Source organism: Danio rerio, chromosome 19, assembly GCF_052040795.2.
Source record: "Danio rerio strain M-AB ecotype USA chromosome 19, GRCz13ab, whole genome shotgun sequence".
NCBI lineage: Eukaryota > Metazoa > Chordata > Actinopteri > Cypriniformes > Danionidae > Danio > Danio rerio.
This window is the reverse complement of record NC_141039.2, coordinates 49,365,312-49,388,783: the sequence shown is the minus strand read 5'-3', so window position 1 is coordinate 49,388,783 and position 23,472 is coordinate 49,365,312. Positions and strand designations below refer to the sequence as shown.

The window sequence follows — 23,472 nt, the reverse complement described above, 5'->3', positions numbered from 1 at the left end:
GTGTCTAAGGGAGAGCTCATAGTCTAGAATTTACTACAGGAATCACAACAAGGGGCACTTTAAAAGCCAAGCAGAGGATTCGAATGAGGAAGGAAATCATTGGAGGTAGGGTTGCATAAAATTGGAAAAATCTGACATTGCCATATTTTGTTTTACTGCGATATATATCGATATATATATGTATATATATTGCGATATGAATATAATTTTAGCAGATCATTTAAATAGCTCTTTTTGTGCAGTGGATCTGCAGATATTATAATAAATTACAAGCAAAACTAAATAATTGTTTACAGTGCTGTGATTTTCTGTGGAGTCTAACAGTCTTCAAGGGAGTTATCAAGTACATAATTTAAACAATCAAATGTAAAGTGGCATGCTCATGATTGCAGAATTAACCAAAAAAATCTATATTTAATAATACTTTTTAGTCATTAATGAATAATCTAATCCTGCGACTATATTGCAGATACACACATTGCCGTATCGATTGCCAAATGATACAGTATATTGTTTAGCCCTAACTGGAGGTAAGCTGGAGGATATTTTGTCTTACTGCGACGTACATTGCGATATGAATATCATTTCACCAGATGATTTAAATAGCTTTATTTGGAAAGATTTAATTTATTTAGATTATTCAGCATGATCAAGTCCTTTTCTAGAAAGTGGATCTACATATATTATAATAAATTGCAATAAAAAAATTATAATAAACAATGCTTGCTTTCAGTGCAATGATTTTCTGGGGAGTCCAACAGTCTTCAAGGGAGAATTTCAATCAGATGTAAAACAGCATGGTCATCATCATGTTTTTTTTTTTAAATATATATAATAATATCTTTTAATCATTAATAAATAATCTAATCCTGCAATGTGACTATTGCAGATACACACATTGCAATATCAATACTCAATTGATATATTGTTAAACCCTAACTGGAGGATATTTTGTCTTGGCTGTGATATATATATATAGCGATATGAATATAACTTCACTTCCTAATCTGCAATTGCTTCTCTGAATATCACACTAACTGTACCCAAAAAAAATAAAGACTAATACTACTAATACTTTCCTTCTTAGACTTTACAGACCTGAAACTTGCCTATAGCACTTATTCATTGTTGCTCTTAGTTGTGTAAATTGCTTCCTTGTCCTCATTTGTAAGTCGGTTTGGATAAAAGCGTCTGCTAAATGACTAAATGTAAACTTCACCAGATGATTTGAATAGTTCTATTTGGAAAGACTTCATTCATTTCGATCGACTGGGATGATCAAGTGACTTTTTTATTTAGTGCATCTACATACATTATAATAAATCGCAAGCAAAAATAAATAAAAAACAGTGCTTGTTTTCTGGGGAGTCTAACAGTATTCAAGTAGGATATGAACAACCAAATGTAAAATAGTATGTAGAGCGGGAATAATAAGTATTGAACACATCATGTATTTTCTTGGGAATAATATCTCTAAATGAGCTGCTAACATGGAATTGAAGCAGATTTTGGTAAAAACCCAAACAATACAAACATACAAATAAAACAGTGTATTAACAATGGAATGACAGAAGGAGTTACACCATAACTTTTCAATCCAGATGGATGGGGCAGTAGCGATTGGAGTAGCGATTGATGACCAACTAAACTTCTCTGACCACATTTCTAGAACTGCTCGATCGTGCAGATTCACATTCTATAACATCAGAAAGATCCGACCCTTCTTATCTGAACATGCAGCTCAACTCCTTGTTCAAGCTCTTGTTCTCTCCAAACTGGATTACTGCAACTCTCTACTAGCTGGGCTTCCAGCTAACTCTATCAAGCCTCTTCAACTGCTCCAGAACGCAGCAGCACGAGTGGTCTTCAATGAACCTAAACGAGCACATGTCACTCCGCTGCTAGTCCGTTTGCACTGGCTGCCAGTTGCTGCTCGCATCAAATTCAAAGCTCTGATGTTTGCCTACAAAGTGACTTCTGGCCTTGCTCCTTCTTATCTGCTCTCACTTCTGCTGATCTATGTGCCCTCCAGAAACTTGCGTTCTGTGAATGAACGTCGCCTCGTGGTTCCATCCCAAAGAGGGAAGAAATCACTTTCGCGAACGCTCACGCTCAATCTGCCCAGTTGGTGGAATGTACTCCCTAACTGCATCAGAACAGCAGAGTCACTCGCTGTCTTCAAGAAACGACTAAAAACTCAACTATTTAGTCTCCACTTCACTTCCTAATCTGCAATTGCCTCTCTGAATATCACACTAACTGTACCCCAAAAAAAAATACTAATACTACTAATACTTCCCTTCTTAGACTTTACAGACCTGAAACTTGCCTACAGCACTTATTCATTGTTGTTCTTATAGTTGTGTAAATTGCTTCCTTGTCCTCATTTGTAAGTCGCTTTGGATAAAAGCGTCTGCTAAATGACTAAATGTAAATGTAAGGAGAAAGCACTGAACTACTGAAACATATTTAATACTTTTAATAAAAGGTTTTTCTTGGTGATGGCAGCGTAAAGACGCCTCTCATATGGAGAATGAAGTCTCATGCATTGCTCAGGTGAGAGTTGTTCAACAGTGTCAAAATCTTGATGCTTCTGTGGGTCTCGTCTTTAAAATCCAAGCTTTATTTTTTATTGGATGCGAGTAAGGTGATTGGCTGGGCCATTCCACAGCTTGATTTTCTTTCTCTGAATGCATCTGAGAGTCTCCTTAGCTTTGTTTTGGATTATTGTCTTGCTGAAATGTCCACCCTGGTTTTCTCTCCATCAACATGCTAATGCAGATGTTGGACTGAAGCAGCTGAGGAAGGGTATAGGGTTGCTGAGAGATTTCAGCTGCTGTCTGGGCTTTCACTGCCAAACTGCACCTTCCTTTCTTCATGTGTTCAATACTTTTTTTCTATGTATCATTTAATATTATTATAAAGGACTTCATTTGTAAACTTAGATTTGTTTTCTTTGCATATGTGGATTTATTTGGTTGCTGTCAACATGTGGCGAACATTTCAGGTCAACAGCACCTTTAGAAATATGTTTTCTGAGAAAAATGGTGACCTGTTCAATACTTATTTTCCCTCCTGTCCCCTTCAAGGGGATAAATAATTAAAAATCTATATTTAATAATATCTTTTAATCTTTAATAAATAATCTAATCTTGCAATGTGACTATTGCAGATACACACACTGTGATATCGATGCACAAAGGGTATATTGCTCAGTCCTAACTGGAGGTAAACAATGTCAGCAAGGAAGCCTTCAGCGAACAAGAACATTAAAAAGCTGCGTACTATAAGCATGGTGTGCAGCTTAACGCGGAGCTGGCAGCAATGGGTGAGCGAAAATGAAGATAAACAGTCCAGCGAGCCCAGCGGATGGGCACCATGTTACGCAGGAGATCCCAAAGATGATAAAAAAGAAGCAGCAAAGATTAAACTCTCTCAAAAAGCCCTCCAAACCACTACAAGTGAGAATAAGGATAACGGGGAGCCCGCCGGAGAGTCGCGCATCAAAACCACACCTGTTGTAAAAACTGTGACGAGGGACGTTCAGGAAAGGAGTGCAGGAATTGACTTTTTGACTAAACGTATCTGTAAGGACCCGGAGACGGATGAACTGGACAATATGTTGAGTAAGAAAGGGTCTCCAACACGCCGCCGGAAATGCTCTAATATGGTTTCGGAGCTGACGCGGGGCTGGAAGGAAATGGAAAAGGAGAAAAAGCAGGATCATGGGGATAATGAGGATACAGGAACCAATCGGGAGGAGTCCGAGAACAACAGGAGCAATGAACATACAGAGTCTGCAGTCGCAATCAAGAGGTCCTCTGTTCCTGGGTAAGCTCTGGACTCCTACAGACATACATACAGTTGAAGTCAGAACTATTAGCCCTCCTGAATTATTAGCCCCCCTGTATTTGTTTCCCCCAATTCATGTTTAAAGGAGAGCAGGTTTTGTTCAACACATTTCTGCACATAGTGTTAATAACTCATCTCTAATAACTGATTTCTTTTATCTTTGCCATGATGACAGCACATGATATTGGACTAGATATTCTTCAAGACACTTCTATACAGCTTAAAGTTACATTTAAAGGCTTAACTAGGTTAATTAGGCAAGTCATTGTAGAACTGTTTTTTTTCTGGAGACAATCCAAAATTAATACTGCTTAAAGGGGCTAATAATATTGACCTTAAAATAGTTTAATAAAATTAAAAACTGCTTTCATTCTAGCCGAAATAAAACACATCAGACTTTCTCCAGAAGAAAAAAATATTATAGGAAATACTGTGAAAAATTCCTGAATCTGTTCAACATCGTTTGGGAAATATTTGAACAAGAAAAAAAAAAAAATCACAGGAGGGCGAATAGTTCTGACTTTTACTGTAGGTGAAATCAAGGGGGATTTAAAAATACTATTAAATACCATGTTGTGGCTTGTTAATAACACTAACTATGTTTCCATCCACCAATTTTTATGTGCATTTTGGAATATTGCACAAAAAAATGCTTGATGGAAACTCCAAGATGTGCATATGTTTTTTGTTTTTATTCAATAAGGAAAAATGCACAAAATAATGGAAACACATTTGGCTCTAATGCATGCTTAAATGAGAAGAGAAAAGAAAGGGGATCAATTTTGAAATGACTTAAAATTACTACAGCTAAAAGAGTTAAGTGACTATTACATAATTACATTACACTTGTTTCTTGACTGTTTTGATTTTAGTTTTTTTTTTTATCTTAGATTGTTGTGTGTTTTGTATATACTTGTTTGTTTCCTTATGTAAAGCGCCTTAGTTTCCATATAGAAATCTGATATATAACAACTATGTGTAAATTACAGATATGACAAACAAGTTCATGTTTGGATTTCACATACTGTATAAAAAATATATGCCATACTTTATATAACAAATATAGCAAAAATTGTTGTTTTTATATACGAGATTTCCATTTATGGAAATATGCATTATAAAACAAAAAAGTATGATCATTTATAGTTATTGTTATTATTATTTAATAACTAATGTTATTTTTTAAATTTATAATAAATTGAGGGAATTTTTTAATTTTAATTTTTTTCACTTTTTACAGATTTCCTTATGGGGAAATTTGCATTATTATTATTATTATTATTATTATTATTATTATTATTATTATTATTATTATTATTATTATTATTATTAATAATATTATTACTATTAATATTATTACGTATGATAGGTTGAGGTCGTTTAATTTTTAAGTTTTCACTTTTTAAATATTTCCTTATAAGGAAATATGCATTAAAGGTGCTACATTTATTAGATTAAAGTGATTATAATCATTTGTTTAGGTATAACAAGTTGAAGTGATTTGAATTGTTCTCATTTTTTCAATGCACTGCATAGTAGCCCTTTAGCAAGTGTTGTTCAACTTTTACACTCAAATTCTAAATATTTTTCAGGGGCAAAAAGGACATCGAGGATGCCAACAAAATAAACAACTTGTCCAAGAAATACAGCACTGTGGGCAACTTAAAAAGCCGCTGGCAAAACTGGGCATCAGAGCACACCATCAATCAGAAGCTGAACCCCTTCAGTGAGGATTTTGACTATGAATATTCAATGTCGACACGTCTGCACAAGGGCGAGGAGGGATACGGGAGACCGAAAGAGGGCAGTAAAACTGCAGAAAGGGCCAAACGTGCAGAAAAACACATCCACCGTGAGATAGACGATATGTGTTTCGTCATCAGGACCATGGCGGACCCCGATCCAGACGGATACACCAGAGTGACATTTGGAGAGCTGTTCGACAGATACGTGCGGATCTCCGATAAAGTCGTGGGAATATTAATGAGAGCCCGGAAGCATGGAAAAGTGGCTTTTGAAGGGGAAATGCTGTGGCAGGGTCAAGATGATGATGTCATTATTACTTTGCTAATATAGTCTTCATTCCTCATTCTTCATGCATAGGAACAAATGTTGCTATTGGGTAAATACAGAAGGACTTTTCATTTTCAATAACCCGTTGTTATGCTGAGAAACGAACCCCTGCCATAAAATGCACCCCCTCGGAAATGTGCAACTTAAATTGATACATAGGGTGTCACGGTGGCACAGTGGGTAGCTCTGTTACCTCACAGCAAGAAGGTCGCTGGTTCAAGCCCCGGCTGGGTCAGTTGGCATTCCTGTGAGGAGTTTGCATGTTCTCCCCATGTTAGCGTGGGTTTCCTCCGGGTGCTCCGGTTTCCCTCACAGGTCCAAAAGCATGCACTATAGGTGAATTGGGTAAGCTAAATTGTCAATAGTGTATGTGTGTGAATGGGCATGTATGGGTGTTTCCCAGTGATGGGTTGCAGCTGGAAGGGCATCCTCTGCGTAAAACATGCTGGATAAGTTGGCGGTTCATTCCGCTGTGGCGACCTCAGATTAATAAAGAGACTAAGCCGAAATTGTACAGTACTGTACAGCTTGCAAGTTTACAGACAGAGTTTTCTGAGCTCTCTCAGCTCATGTGTGTGTGTGTGTGTGCAGGTACATGTGGTTTGCAGGGACACAAAGTTGTATAATGAAATGGATCAGACTTTGTTGTACTCTTTTAGGTCGGTGTGTCCTTGTAATTCAAAACGCTTAAAAATATGCTTTATTAGGGTCTTTTGATATTAAAATTTTGGGTTGGGTTTTGGGGTTGGGCCATGTAATAAGTGTGTGTGTGTTGTTGTGTGTGCACACATTGCATGAGATGGCATGTTTAATGCATTCGTGTGAACACGTAGTAAGTACTTAAATAAGAAACTGTTTAAATGATTCAGATTTTGGTTGTTGTTTCTAACTATTGCACTGTACAGTAAAGCTAAACAGGGCAGCTTTGGGAGTTCATTATTATTTGTACTGTACAGTAAGTGACACACAGTGTGTAATACTGTAAGTTATCCAGAAGAGGGAGCAGTGCACCAACACCAGCGTTTTCCCTTTGCCATGCATTAGCAGGTATTATGAAACTGGATTTCTGAATTTAGTACATTTTGTACTTTTAAGAAAAAGCAAATATTTGAGCAAAACAGACAGTGTTTGTGTTTTTTTAAGTAGTATAGTCTACACTCTAAAAACACAGGGTTAAAAACTACCCAAAGTGGGTTGTTTTTAACCCTACTGCTGGGTAAATATGGGACCGAACACATCAGGGGTTAAATTAACCCAAGTAATTGGGTTATTATTTTTAACCCTATAAATTAGGGCTTTCTACCCAATAATTGTGTAACCTCGAGGAGTGACATAGACAACTGAAGGTAAGATCCAAAAATGCAGGTTTAATCATCGTCAGGCAAGCAAAGGTCAACAGGTATAAACAGATATGTGTAGGTCAGGGGTCGGCAACCCAAAATGTTGAAAGAGCCAAATTGGACCAAGAAAACAAAAAACAAATATGTCTGGAGCCACAAAAAATGTAAAGCCTTATATAAGCCTTATAATGAAGGAAACACATGCTGTATGTATCTATAGTAGCTATATTAGCCTACTATAAAAATGACTAAATTGGCTACAAATACATAATGAGCTTTAATGATTAAATAGCCACTGAAATCAGGTGGTTGGTGTTTATTTTGTTGTCATTAAAACACTTCAGCACAGCCTCTTGTCTTTTAGTGTTATTAATTTGATCATTTCTTCTTGCGGCCCATCAGAGTTCACATACCTGCAAAAAAACGCGTTGAATATCGGTCACATCACAGGCAATTGAGTATGCTGGCACTGAATTAATGTCCTTGGTTTGCTGATCGGTGATGTTACCTACCATTTTAATAGCCCTTTCCTTCACTGTCTTAGTGGAGAAAGGTATATCTTTATTTTTTTGTATTATCTTGGGTTTGTTTTTAAAGTTTGCAAATAGGTGTTCTAATATGTCATACCATCTTTGAACGGTTTTCCATGCTTTATTATCTCCTGGTTTGTTTACAACAGCCACCTGCCTAGCATCCCACCCTGCTGATAGAAACGTGTGTCGTAGGCTATGACGCAAATCTTCATTGACAGAAATGTTGAAATTAAATATTAATTCTACACACTTTGACAGCATTTGAAAATGTTAAAATGTTTGTCCTCCTATAGAAATCATATTAAAACAAAAAAATATATTAACCTCCCCCATCTTTTTGCATTTTCAAACATTTTTGAAAAAGCTCCAGGGAGCCACAAGAGCAGCGCTAAAGAGCCGCATGCGGCTCTAGAGCCGCGGGTTGCTGACCCCTGGTGTAGGTAGTAAAGAATCGTAACCGGTAACAAGCAAGAGGTCAAAAAGGCAGGCGGCAGGCAGGGAGAACAAGAATACAAAGCTAGGTCGAAAACACAGGAAAACTAGACTGGAATAACGCTTTGTAATGTCATCTATACAGCTAACAAGACTCGGCAAACTGAATGGGTGAGTGTGTGGCTTAAATAGTGTGTGCAATCAGTCTCTGACAATCCTCAGGTGGTGTGAATGTAATCAGTTTAGATGAGGAAGCATGTGTGAGTGTGACCCGAGTGCATGTATGAAAATGTAGTCCATAAATGGCGGATTTGTAGTCCATGGTTATTGTTAGTGCAAACCAGCAATCTTATGGGATATGATCGCTGGTAATTGTGACAAATTGGTTATTTTTACTTAAATAATAGGTTAATTTAATCCAAAAATGCCTGCAAAAAGATGACCAAGCAATTTCAAGGCATCACTGAGGTACGGTGGGGGATGTGCAGCTTTGCTTACAGGTGTACAAAAGGTAGTAAGAAATTATTTAATTCAGAAAGTTCTGACTAAGGGCTGCTATGAGCATGAATCTCATTTTAATCATCTGAAAACGCAAGGAATCTGTGTTTATATTAAACTATTTTCATTGTATTTAAACAAATTAGTATCACAATATGTGGTATCCCAGTCAGCCCCTGCTGTGAGTTGATTTGACCCAAAGAATTGGGTTGAAACTACCCAAGACTCTGAAAATAACCCCTAAAACTTACCCAAATGCCTCAACCCAAGATTTGGGTAGAAAAAATAACCCCATATTTTTTAGAGTGCATACATAATCCCACATACTCATTCACAGATATTGTCTTTCAAGGTTTTGAGGACATTTGGAAGTTGTCCACTTTCAAGAAGATACAAAACATTAGTCTTTCCAGGATGATCATATAAAACAAAACTATTTTATCTTTTAAAATATGTAACATTCACAACAACACATGCAGCAATGTTACAGTATGAACTGCTAGGCTCATTTGTAATGAGTTTTTGCTTTTGTGAACAGTAATTTGTTACAGCAAAGTGAGCAAGCTGATAAGTAATGCCAAGCATTCCATCATTTGGTTCAGACTTTTGTCTGGAAACCAGAAAGACAAGAGCCGACTGTAATCTACAGGAATGCGGATCAAAAGTCATTACAGGAAGGGCTGCATCATGAGATAAAAATGTGGTGTAAAACTCTACCTGGAACTGTCGGAAATATGAGCTGTTTTTTAAATGTGGGCCTGTCAGTTTTTTTATTTTATTTGTTTATTTTTTATGCATCTTTTTTACATGCAGGCAGCTTTTATCTCTTCCAAGATGTGAGTATGATGATGACGATAATACTAATAATAATAAATGTTAAGCATTTGGCCCAATCGGCACTCACATACATTAAATGTTTAAATATCTATTAAATATGGTACTGCTGATTTTATTTCACCATTTGTACACCAAATGCATGTTATTATTATGGAAGGGCATCCGCTGCGTAAAAACGTGCTGGATAAGTTGGCAGTTCATTCTGCTGTGGCGACCCCGGATTAATAAAGGGACTAAGCCGACAAGAAAATGAATGAATGAATGAATGAAATCATTTAGCGTGATTGTGTTCAGACTTTATAATTCATTTGCATGTGGGTAAAAGATTAATACATTTAATTTGATTGACTCTAGTTTCGTGTCACAACAGACAGAAGTTTTCAAAACATGCACACTTTAGTAATGCCTCACAGCATATGAATAATCTGTGTTAAAAATAAACCAACCAATGCATTACTTTAAGTATAAGTTTCAGACTTAATTCAATAAAATTAAGAGGCTAGGAATTTCTAATAAATTTAACAAACAGTTACAAATAAACAGCAAGTAAAGTGAGCATTGAAGTGGACTTTATTCCAACTTTTTACTTTTAAATACTGTACCAAACTCTTGGTTTGCACAGGTTCATTCTGAAAATGTTGCCCGATAAACATTTCTGGAGATCACAAACTATGTAGCCAGAGGAACGTTTGGGTGCATTTAGTCTTTAAAATGAATGCTACAAGGCGTTCAAGGTATGATGCTGTTCCTTTTCGCACAAACCAGCTGACCACCTACCTCCGTATGGACGGCTTTCCCGCTATTACCAATTTTTCCAATGGCTCGCTGCGTACATCAGAGGATTTGACACGCAGAGAGGAGTTGACCTTGATGGCAGGGTTCAAGTCTGGTGAAGAACAATTTGAGAAAGTGTGTAAGACAAAAACAAAAGGCAAAAAATTAAATAAACAAAAATATAACAGGGTGATTGGTGATTGGTCAGTCAGTTGACAACAGCCTCTGCTGGATTTACGTAGAGCAGCAGGTGTTTATGTCTCCAAGTGTGCTGCATTAATGCATGAGTAAAGCTTGGTTCAAACCAATCAGCGCGCTCTACTGTGCAACTTCATTAATATTCATTACTGTCACAGTGTTTAGACGACAGAGAAGCCACGTTGTGTTGGCAAAACAAGCGTGAAGTGTTGCTTTTATAGTTTGCTGCAGTGAAGTTTTGTTTTCATTTTCTCTCTGTGAGAGCTCAGCTGGAGTCACGTGTGGATTAACAGTGTACGCGACGCTCCACAACAATAACTTACGTGTCTAAGGAGGAACATTGTTTACCTGAGAGCTGTTCTCATCTGCAAACGCTGAGATCTGGATTCGCTTGTAGTCTCCTCTTAATAAAGACGCGGCTCTAGTTGCTGGTGATTGTCCTGTCTCTACAGATTTGGTAAGTGAGCGACCAGTGCTCTGTTTATTCAGTTTGTTCGTATCGAACAAACTATTACACCGAGTGTAAACATGTTAGCACCACAACCAAACTTTAACCTCGTGTAGGATTTTCACCGCATTTTGTAACCGGAATAACACTCGCGGCTTTCTGACGCTACCTGCCGTGTGCATCTAAGCTTCCGGGAAATGCTGAGGTTTTTTTTTCTCTCATTCCGCATGCAGTATCATGGGAGAGAGCAGTTTCTCGAATCAAATATCTCGTTTGTCACGAGGGACTTGAATGAATTTCCTGAATGTAAGAGCCAAACTGCAGTTAAAGTCCACCATTTAGTAATTTGGCAAATAATTCGACTACAGATATCCATGTAAAATGTTAATGGCATTCGCGAGAGAAATTTGAGATCTAAAATAGCGTACACAGTGGCCTACGGTGGATTCACGAAAACAAAAACTGCAAAAAAAAAAAAAAACATACCTCCTGGGACGTATTAGAGCTCTCCAGAAATGTATGTAGGGGTACGTAATCAGAATGAGCCTGAGTTGCTTAGTTTATGTGTATTCTACACTCTAAAACACTATAGTGCAAATCAGCTTAGTCCTTTTATCAATCCAGGGTCTCCACAGTGCAATGAACTGCCAACTTTTCCAGCGTATTCCAGCATATTTCCAGCGTATGTGCTGGATCAAAAACCTGGATTGTATTATTAACCCAGCACTGGGTCAAATATGCACAAACCCAACTGTTGAGTCATTTAAATTTAATTTAAAGCAATTAACCCAACAAAAATGTATTTAATTAGCATCTTTATAAATCATATCTTTAAATTATATTCTTGTATATTCATATTCATTGCAGTATTTTTTTGAATTGCGGTATATTTATATTAACATTGTTGTATAATAATTAGTGATTCATAACTATTTATTTACTTAGAGAGCATATTTGATTTGTTTTAATAGTAAATTTGTGAGTAATAACAAGTATAATTCGCATTATTATTATATCCATTATTACATCCAAGCACACACACACGCACACGCACACGCACACACAGCAACTTTACCTCTGAAATCTGAGTATAGTTTAAAACAGGTCCAACAGCATGCTTTCAGCTCCTGTGACAACTTTCAAAGTGGAACTACAACACCCACAATTCCCCGAGAGCCCAATTCACGCTTTACCAGCCCAGTCGGCTTGACAAGAGCTTGAATGCAAGTGTTAATAATAAGCAAGAGACTGAGGTGTTCAGACAACCAACAACAGCTTTACCTTCCCATAATGCACGGACTCCTGGATCGTCAGCAATGGCAGTAGAAGGTAAGACTTTAACACTCTTTAAGGGCATGTTTGTGTGTTTCAAAAGACAACAAACAAATAAACACACACGCATGCACTTCCCCATGCATGCACAGCCAGGTTGAGGTTATGATTGGCTGCCGATCAGCCGCAGATTTTGCTCCTGCTTCTTCGCTGGATACTTATAACATGGAGATGGGCTTTACGACGGCAAATCAGCCCATTCATGCAATATAAAGATTGGCGATCTGCATCATTCAGCATCTGCACGTCCACCCACTGATTCACATCATCTGAAGCACTGAGAGGAGCACAACACGGCGTGTTAAGCTTCATTATAAAGCATTTTATTGTGTAGAGCAGTGTTTTTTGCGAGGTTTTTCTGAGATGCGATGCGCGCTCCATTGAGGAGCAGCGGACGGGCGCGCGCGTGTTATTGTTATCAATAATAATAACGGCAATCAGCTTCCATAAGGCGCTTCTGTCAGACAGGTGTTTGTGTTTTGGGTATCATGATGTTAGGACAGTCTCCACACCTCATCGGAGGAATCCTCTGGATCCAAAACCCAATGCGAGGTATGTTTATCGGCTTTAATGATCCGTCGTTTGTCCAAACTTGTATTGATTGACGCGTAATCGATTGTAAACATTGGAGCGGCTGATTAAGTCTGATTGGTGAGGTCAGGAATAAAGCAATGATGACTTAACATCACTTAAGATCTGCATTTAGTGTCGTTAAATATTCAGTTGTGTTCAGACAGAGCGACACTGAAACAAAATAACTCTCAAGATTTACGTGATTAAGTCTCTGTGAGAATAAGAAAATTCAGGTATTTCACTATTTCAAGTAGCTAATTAACTTCACTGTCATATATAAAAATTACTTTATGTTTAATCTAACACTTCTAAATAAATTAAGTATGCTTACAGTTTATTATCTTAATTATTTTAACTAAAAAAATACACATACCTGATTTAGTTACATTAATTAGACAAAGTTGTTAATTATTATAATAATAATTATTATTATTATTATTATTATTATTATTATTATTATTATCATCATTATTATTATTATTGTTGTTGTTGTTATTATTATTATTATTTTTTTATTATTGTTGTCATTATTATTATTAATATTATTATAATTTTTTATTGTTATTATTATTATTATCATCCATTATTATTATTGTTGTTATTATTATTATTATTATCATCATTATTATTATTATTATTATTATTATTAATGTTATTATTGTTGTTGTTATTGTTATTATTATTATTATTATTATTATTATTGTTGTTATTATTATTATTAATATTATTATAATTTTTAATATTGTTATTATTATTATTCACATCATTATTATTATTATTGTTATTATTATTATTATTATTCACATCATTATTATTATTGTTATTATTATTATTATTATTAGTGGTAGTATTATTATTACTGTTATTATTATTATTATTATTATTGTTATTATTATTTTTGTTATTGTTATTATTATTATTATTGTTGTTATTATTATTATTATTTTGCACAAGGAACTTTGCTTTCATCATATTAAGTAAATCTCAATTATTTAGCCTATACTAGTCTTTTGTTTTCTCTATTTAATATTTTAAGTTTGTTTTATACACGGTCTTGGAAAACCAGGACAAGTCATGGATATTTGATTTGGCATTTTTCAGGTCTGGAAAAGTTTTGGGAAAACAAAAAAACCCCCAATGTTTTGGAAAAGTCATGGAAATTAGTTTAACAAATATCTACTTGAATATAAGTTGGTTGTCTTTACATCTTTACGAGGTAAAGACAACTAATTTTGGCGTTTTGGTGACTGTCGCTTTAAATTCAAATGAGATTGTGCTCTTTTTCTAAAGAGGGCGGAGCTACAGATGCCTATGTGTCAGCATAGTGGCAGATTCAAAAACAAGACTAACGTCCTATGCTAATAAGGGAGAGATGGTCACTAGTGGGCGGGGCTTTCCCCCAATGATGACACGTACAAAAAGGAGGATGTCAATCAAAGTGTTTCTGCAGACTGTTTTTATCAAGTGATTAAAAAAAGTAGAATTAATAAATTTTTTAGCAGCTGGTTATATTCACACACTGCTGGCACACAACTGTATTTAAACCCCTTATAAAAGTGTTTTTTGCGTGATAGGTTCCCTTTAAGCATCGTTTTGCTGATTGAGTTTTGCATTGAGGCTCACTCTGCACCAGATACTGTGGTTTGCACTTGTGTTGGCCAAAAGCTAGAGTTACACTTTCAGAACTTTTGTATAGTCAGCATTTTGAAGATGTCCTATCTCAGCAGTCAAGAGAATAGAGAACTTTTACATTAAGGGCCTGTACATAAAAAACAAACAAACATATACATCGCTACACATAATGGAGCTTTAGGGAGTGAAGATGGTTCAGTGGAGCTCCTTAATCGTAAAATATATAGTGTCAGATTGCTGGTTTGTTCCCGCAGAAATACAGTAGGTGCTCTCCAAACTCAGTGTAGCTACACTTAATAAAAAGGCAACGCAAGTTTATTTATATAGCACATTTCATGCACAGTGGCAAATCAAAGTGCTTTACATAAACAAGAATAAAGAAGACAAATATAAGAAAATAAAAATGATTAAAAACAGGTGAAAATGTGTCAAAACAGGTTATAAAAGAATGAAAAAGAAAAGAAACACACAATATTGTGATCTGTCGGATGTAGCACAGTGCTCAATCAGTATAGGCACAGCTAAACAGATGTGTGTTCAGTCTTGATTTGAATGCGCCCAATGTTGGAGCACATCTGATCATTTCTGGAGCTGATTCCAGCAGCAGGGGGCGCTGTTAGTAGCTGAAATCTGATTCACCCTGCTCTGACTGAACTCTTGAAGTTTCTAGTTTATATGATCCTAAAGATCTGAGTGATCCGTTTGTAATCAGTGAGCATATCTGTAATGTATTGAGCTCCTAGGCCATTTAGTGATTCATATGCAAGTAGTAATACTTTAAAATCTACTTTAAAATCTTTAAAAAGGGCCTATTATGTGTTTATCCAGATTATCCTTCATATGATGTTTAATGTTGCTTTTTGTGATTGAAAAAGGTCTGCAAAGTTTAATGGAAAAAGTTTTTAAAGAGTCAAGTATAGGCAAGTTTCAGGTATGTAAAGTCTAAGAAGGAAAGCATTAGTTTTTTGGGGTTTTTTTGAGTACAGTTAGTGGTATAGCCAGAGAGGCAATTGCAGATAAGGAAGGGAAGTGGAGACTAAATAGTTGAGTTTCTAGTCGTTTCTTGAAAACAGAGAGTGACTCTGCCGTTCTGATGCAGTTAGGGACATGTGCAGGAACCACCAACATTAATTACAGCACGCTAGACCACACAGAACCTAAAAGATACACTTTTAAATTTGAGTTTATAAAAAAAAATTTTTATTATAACACAGACAACATATACAGATATTTTAAACACTTTCAATAGTGCTTCAAGAAAATTCAAAGGATTTCTTTAAAATTACACCAAATATTTGCATTTACACCTCTGCATGTGGATTTGGGAAGCTTTTAAATTTGGGTAGGCAAAATCAGGGTGGAAATCCAAAAATAGCAGCAGAGTTTAACTGGTTAACCGTCTATTTCCCTCAGCCGAATCTCTGATGCGATCAATCAAAAGATCTGAACCCAACTCAATTCGTTTATTCGACTCTGAGTCAAATATTGCTAAAGAATCAACAGTTTTAAACATGCTGCACTTTCAGATTTAACCCTCAGCTGGATGTGTTCATTCACTCAGAGCTGTGTTACACACTGCATGAAGATCATTTAAAAAAAACCTGTAATAAGAGCTCTTTAAGTCAGTACAACAACAACAACAACAACAAAAATCCTTATTTCCTTTGGCTTTTTCTTATTCACTCAACTTTTGCAAACATCAGCTGCACTGACCTAAAATTATTTGTCAGCTAAAATGCCGGTGGCGCTGCCTTGATAAGAGCGGTGAGGTGCTGCTATACCGCCCCAACAAAGTGTTCCTCTAATACCTCTGTGTCTGCCACAGACACGGACACTACTCCAGACAGGAAAGTGTCGCCCACAATTGAGGCAACTCTCTCCTCAAAGGGTGTTAGTTCTGCATCCACTGTTCCCCCTCCTGGTTGGTCCACACTTTGACGGCGCGCCGCTGTTCTCCTCTTCACCTGCACCTTTACATCAGACCATGTTCTCCCTGCGTTCGCGTGGGTTTCCTCCGGTTTCCCCCACAGTCCAAAGACATGCAGTACTGGTGAATTGGGTAGGCTAAATTGTCCGCAGTGTATGAGTGTGTGTGTGAATGTGTGTGTGGATGTTTCCCAGAGATGGGTTGCGGCTGGAAGGGCATCCGCTGCGTAAAAACTTGCTGGATAAGTTGGCGGTTCATTCCGCTGTGGCGACCCCGGATTAATAAAGGGACTAAGCCGACAAGAAAATGAATGAATGAATGAATGAATGAATAACTCTAGAGTTATGTGTGTTGGAGCAGGGTTGGAACTTAACCTGTGCAGGGCTTCGGCCCTCCAGGAATTGAGTTTGACACCCCTGCTTTAGATGATCACTTTTATAGTATGATTGTCCAAAGTGCTCATGCAGTATCATCAGTGTGGATCTCAAATCAGGCTGCGGGTGTTCTTGTGTAAACGCTTTGGCTTTTTAAAACTCTGCATTCTTCTTCATGATTGGTCATCAGGGACGTGACATATAAGCTGAAACTGAGCCTGAATGAACAAGACAGAGCAGTATTAGCCGGCTGGATGCCTGCTCAGTTTACGCTCTGCTGAACTCTTCATCTTTAGTGGACGCTTTTCTGATTCTACAGTGACGTCTACACATTATAACACACTGTAGAGTTCTGTATATGTGATGGCATGCATGATACCAACATTAATCAGTAGAAATTGATCAAATGTTTGGGTTATGGGTCAAATATAAGATGAAGGTTGTTGGTTCAAGCCTCGGCTGGCTCAGTTGGCATTTCCATGTGGAGTTTGCATGTTCTCCCCATGTTGGTGTGGGTTTCCTCCGGGTGCTCCGGTTTCCCCCACAGTCTAAACACATGCGCTATAGGGGAATTGATCAACTAAACGGGCTGTAGTGTATGAGTGTGAATGCAAAAGTGTATGGGTGTTTTCCAGTACTGGGTTGCAGCTGGAAGGGCATCCAATATGTAAGACATGTGCTGGATAAGTCGGTGGTTCATTCCACTGTGGCGACCCCTGATTTATAAAGGGACAAAGCCGAAAATAAAATAAAGACAACCTTATTGTAAAGTGACCCTTATTGCTTTGATGCTTGATCCCCTTCTCAAATTTGACCTATATTAATAATCAGTACCCATGAAATCTATTTTTCGATTGTGCACCATTTTCTGATAGAAATGCACTGTAATGTCCTTGTGATGGAGCGCTCACAGACGCAGGGGATTTTCAGAGACATTAGCATTCTCAAACGCCTGAAACTGACTGGAGATCAAAACATTAAGAGACTCCCAGCCGCTGCGGAAAGACTGATGTGCTGCAACACGCTGCTAATATTTGTGCGCAGCGCTGAAGAAACTGTGGAGAGATTGCATGTTTCAGACTACACTTCTGAAGAGACTCTCATCTTTGATCAAAAGCATGGACAAGCTATATTTCAAGAAGATTTTTCAGCTTTTGGGCTGACTCTATATGAGTAGGGCTGCAAGACATTGGATTAAAAACTGACGTTGCGATATTTAGATTCACGCATTGCAATATTATTATAATTTGACAAAACATGACCTAAATAAATCTACTTTGAAACAATTGATAATTTTACATTGATTTGGATTACATTGTAGGGGGTTTAGTACATTATGCATAGAAGATGATAGAAACCATGTAAAGAATATAATACTGTATGTATAGAGGACTATAGGATGCATAAGACATGTCGCTTGTATTGTTTTGAATTGGGAAGAGTGTAATGGTCAATATGGTGCATGAAACCCCGCCTCCTAGTAAGGTAGCCAATCATTGATTGCTATAGACTGATAATTCTCTGGGGGAGGGGTTTGGTACAGGCGTGTCTGTTTTGATGGCAGTTCCTGCAGTTGTTATGATTCCTGAGGGATCGGCAAACGCACTTGAATCTCACACAATATTCACTCAATGCATTTTATGGTTCTGTTTCAGAACTATGGGGATGTCGATGTGGCTTTATTTCCAGATTGTTAAAAATATATTTCTGTGTCTGAAAACCAAATGTAGGTCACTAGTTTGCACACAGCTGATTCTAACGGTGTTTAAAGAGGAATGTCTCCAGAATGCTCAATCTAGAAACATAACATGTTTTCTTCTGTAAAAACTATTGCATGTAGGTGTTCGTTCACAGCTGTTTAGGTCTATGAAAAAATGTATTAACAGTATTAAAGTCAGTGTGGAAGAAATCTGAAATTTGGATTATTGCACAAAGGTTGATCCATTTAATTCAAGTAGATGATGTTCTAAATAATATCAAAATATAATATAGTAATTATAGTAGATTATTACTGTATATAGCAAATCAAACATGACCCTGATTGCAGGGGTAGTTGCATGACAACATCCAAAAATACAAAAAGGTTTTTCTTCAAAGCCAAAAATCATTAAAACTTTAACTAAAGCTCATGATCCATGAAGACAATAAGTAAATCTCCTACTATCAATATTTAAAAACTTCTTTTACTTTTAATAGTTATTTTACTGGGGCGGCACGGTGGCTCAGTGGTTAGCACTGTGGCCTCACAGCAACAAGTTTGCTGGTTCGAGCCAGGCTGGACCAGTTGGCATTTCTGTGTGGAGTTTGCATGTACTCTCTGTGTTTGGTTGGGTTTACACATGACACATGACACAAAGCACGTGCACTATAGGGGAATTGATTAACTAAACTGGCCGTAGTGTGTGTGTGTGTGTGTGTGTGAATGTGAGAGTGTATGGATGTTTCCCAGTACTGGGTTGCAGCTGGAAGGACATCCGCTGCGTAAAACATATATTGGAATAGTTGGCGGTTCATCACGCTGTGGCGACTCGTCTTAGCTTACCCAGCTCACTTACAGCACATGTGTTTGGATTGAGGGTGAAACCGGAGCACCCGGAGGAAACCCACGCAGACACAGGGAGAGCATGCAAACTCCACACAGAAACACCAACTGACCCAACCGGGGCTTGAACCAGCGACCTTGCTGTGAGGTGACCGCGATACCCACTGCACCACTGTGTCGCCGCCTAGATAATAGCCTAATAATAAAAAATTGTATCAGCAGCACATTTACGTGAACCAGTTCGAGAAAGACGCCTGTAAACTGTTAATAGAACTTTAACTAATTTAACTTTTTTTTAAGTCAGATGCATTCTAATGTTGTTGTTGTTGTTGTCTTTTTTTTTGACCCACATTTAGCATTTAGTTCAAGCATTCCTCTGTGACTGATCTCTGAGCAGTTGACTTCTGAGCAATGCAAAGTGTTTCTCAGTCAATGCATTCCTTGGTTAAACTGCTAAGACTCGCTTTGCATTATATTAGACATGTCGTCACCTAAGAATTAGAAGGTTCTATCTAACATTTTTGTCAAAATTAAGTTATTGACATATTCTTATTAAATGACATCTTATTTACATTATGGGATGTGTTTTTTTATACTGTAAGTTGTTTACATTTCAAGACTTTTTAATAAAAAAAAAACATCAACTGTTCCACACATATTGTTTGTTATATGGATTGCAAAAACTTTGAAGCTCAATATCTCAAAATCATTCAGAACGCAGAGAGAACCTTATAATTCTAAGGTGACGATGTGTCTTCCTTTAAATACCATGAAAAAAAAAACATATACAAGTTCAAGTTGAGCTTTACTGTCATTCTGCTACATGTATGGGAATAAAATGTTATGTTTGCAGGACAACAGAGCTACATAAATGGGCATAGATTTTTTTTAAAAATCTAGATTAATCCCACTGTTATCTTGTAATTAATCTAGATTAATCTAGATTAAAATGGCTCATTTGAATTGTGTCGAAAGCATTTAGAATATGTGTGCTACCCAAATAATACGTTTTTGAGAGCGGGTTTCTCAAGCCAGGTGGCGCATTAGACCAGGGGCTTATCTCCTGTTTTCAAAATGCATCACAAACTGCTGGAGAAACTGTTCTACTCTGATAATTGGAGATGAAAATAAATGACGTTCAATAAGATGTACTTGTGTTTACTAGCTGTTTATTCATGAATGTTGAACTATAGGTCAACATAAGCTCCAAACGGCGATTTTTGATGACCTTAATCCGACTAAAGTCATCACTGAACTAAACAGAAATGGAATTAAGACATGTGGAGTATGCAGATATTAGTGGCGGTATTGAAGTAAAAACCCAATCAAACTATTACCGTCATGTAGGACTTTTCACCATATTTTCCCACAAGATCCACACAAGCGGCTATCAGTAAAGGACACACGCATACACGCACAAATCGTGAAATGCGGACGTTTTTTCTTTCCAGTTGGCGTGCCTCATTACGTTTCATAACACTTTCACCAGTCATTTATTCATTCATTTTCTTGTCGGCTTAGTCCCTTTATTAATCCGGGGTCGCCACAGCGGAATGAACCGCCAACTTATCCAGCAAGTTTTTACGCAGCCCTTCCATTGCGGCCCTTGCAACCCATCTCTGGAAAACATCCACACACACACACACACTCATACACTACGGACAATTTAGCCTACCCAATTCACCTGTACCGCATGTCTTTGGACTGTTGAGGAAACCGGAGCACCCGGAAGAAACCCACGTGAAGGCAGGGAGAACATGCAAACTCCACACAGAAACACCAACTGAGCCGAGGTTCGAACCAGCGACCTTCTTGCTGTGAGGCGACAGCACTACCTACTGCGCCACTGCCTCTCCCCTTTCACCAGTCCTTACTCCTTATTTGCGTCTAAAACCCCAGTTTGGCACGGGGCATGAATGAAATGTTCATGAGTGGAACTGCAGTTAAAGTCACCCAAAAATACTGGAAACTCTTACATGAAAGCACTTCACGTAAACCCCTTAATTATATTATTGTCCATTAAGGCAAATAACTAGACTACAGATGTCCATGTAAGTCAGGAGTGTCTTCAAAGTAAGTGAAAGATCCAGAAGGGCATCCTGCTGATTTAATTCAGAAGGGCACTTTCTTGTCAGACGGCTCACCAGTCAGGTATACATCCGCGCTAAAATATCAAGGTTAAAGTCACCTTAGCTTGCATAGAACAGACCCAGCTCCCAACACAACTTTGAGAATAGATTAACGGCGATTATTTTTATTTTCGCGCGATAAGAGTCTCACGTTAACGCAGACATAAGAGCCATTTTAAACCTATACATAACTCTGGTAACACACCAGAGTGGTATTAACTATATCGACTACTAACTGTACGTATACAATACATACTTGGCCATATACATACCTAAGACAAACTAAACAAGTACTTTTACATACGACAGAACAATGTTGTGCAGGATATTATGCAATAGAGGTATTCAAGGATGAAGAAAACAAGTGCGTCATGATTGTGAGGTAAATTCACAGGTAAACGTTGTATTTCCTAGTCCTTGTGAGATGGAGGTCAAGTAAAGTGTGTGGTGCATATGGAGAGAAGAGTATTTCTACAGGTGGTTTGTAAAACCCACTCACCTGTATGACACTTCAGAAATGCACAGTATTTTTTTCTAGACATATATGGTGCATGCATATTTACTAACATGGACAAACAATGAACAATACATTAAGTATTTATTAAGAGTTAGTTAATATGATGTAAATATTAATGTGATATAACGTTTTAAAGTCGTTCGTTGTTAGTTCATGTTAACTCACAGTGCATTAAGTAATATTAGCAAGCATGAATGTAGATTTAATTAATGCATTAGTAAATGTTCAACCTAATAAATGCAACACGGGTATGTTTGTTATTAGTTCATGTTAGTAAACACATAAACTACTGAAATCTGATTGTAAAGCTCTTTAAAGTGAGCAGGACACTGAGCTGGAAATGCTGTCTCACCCTCTGGAGGATCAATATGGATTGCTTTGCATGACTATTTATTCACTCCTCACAGCTATTTTTACTTTAGAGAGTCGACGCTGGAGGGAAGGGATAAAGATAGTTGGTCTAATTTAAGCTCTGATTAATATTCATCTGCATTGAGGCTAGAAAAGCTGACTGCTGTTGTCGTGCTTCGTTTTTTTGGGGGACATTACCTGATTAATGTGCTGTAATTGAAGGATTTTGACGTTATCAGCTCTTCTGGTGAATCGTTGGCTTGTAAAGGACAGATTGATCTGATACTGAGCTTGTTATCTGACTTTTGTCAGTAGAAGATGCTGATTTGGCTGTAAGGGTTGTTTTTTTCATTGTGATTTAACAGTTCTCTGGTTTTAATTGGATGCATGCCTGTAAGGTTGGGCGATATGACATATGGCAATCACATATCATGATATATATGTAACCCCGCTGGTACTACGCCACCCAACCCGCTCCGAGCTGGTATCGAACCGGTGACCTTCCACATGGGAGTCGGGTGCTCTACCAAGGAGGCTAAAGATCATGGCCTCTAGCCTCTAGAGTACCTTTAGAGGTCAGAGGAGTGAGGTTTACCTGCACAGCACACACTAGCTGGCCTCCGTTACACTCACCCCCCCTAAACCTCACTCCCATCCGGGTCACGGCACCAATGTAACCCAGCCGGTCCTACGCCACCCAACCCGCTCCGAGCTGGTATCGAACCAGCGACCTTCCGCATGGGAGTTGGTTGCTCTACCAAGGAGTCAAAAGACCATGGCCTCTAGCGTCTGTCGCTAGAGCACCTTTAGTGGTCAGTGGAGTGAGGTTTACCTGCACAGCACACACTAGCTGGCCTCAGTTACATATATATTAGTTGAAGGTAAAATTATCACCCCTTCTGTATAAAAAAAAAAGTTCATTATTTTTTATATATTTTCCAAGTGATTTGCTATAATGACAGTATATTATATTTTACCAGTTGTGTTTTTAATATTACATTGCTTTGCACTGTTGACTCACAGCAAAATCTCTGGTTCGACTCCTAGCTGAGCAAGTTGGTGTTTCTGTGTGGAGTTTGCATGTTCTCCCCATGTTGGCGTGGGTTTCCT

At 37.6% G+C, this 23,472-nt stretch overlaps 3 protein-coding genes across 3 annotated transcripts in view; all 3 read left to right on the top strand.

Moving 5' to 3' along the window:
* The window catches only part of LOC148679877 (uncharacterized), a 165,856-nt gene that overhangs the window by 16,299 nt on the left and 126,085 nt on the right, over positions 1-23,472 (top strand). The gene's annotated exons all lie outside the window — the stretch shown is intronic.
* On the top strand, positions 37-6,789 carry abrab (actin binding Rho activating protein b). Its single transcript, NM_001003986.1, has 3 exons — positions 37-105; positions 3,173-3,831; positions 5,445-6,789. Exons 2-3 carry the CDS (start codon positions 3,236-3,238, stop codon positions 5,926-5,928), a joined length of 1,080 nt encoding a protein of 359 aa, NP_001003986.1. The 5' UTR covers positions 37-105; positions 3,173-3,235; the 3' UTR covers positions 5,929-6,789.
* The window catches only part of samd12 (sterile alpha motif domain containing 12), a 155,189-nt gene continuing 143,934 nt past the window's right edge, over positions 12,218-23,472 (top strand). Inside the window, exon 1 of the mRNA XM_087296131.2 lies at positions 12,218-12,869. Within this exon, the coding sequence (XP_087152257.2) occupies positions 12,806-12,869 (64 nt within the window). The 5' untranslated portion in view covers positions 12,218-12,805. The remainder of the gene's footprint in view (positions 12,870-23,472) is intronic.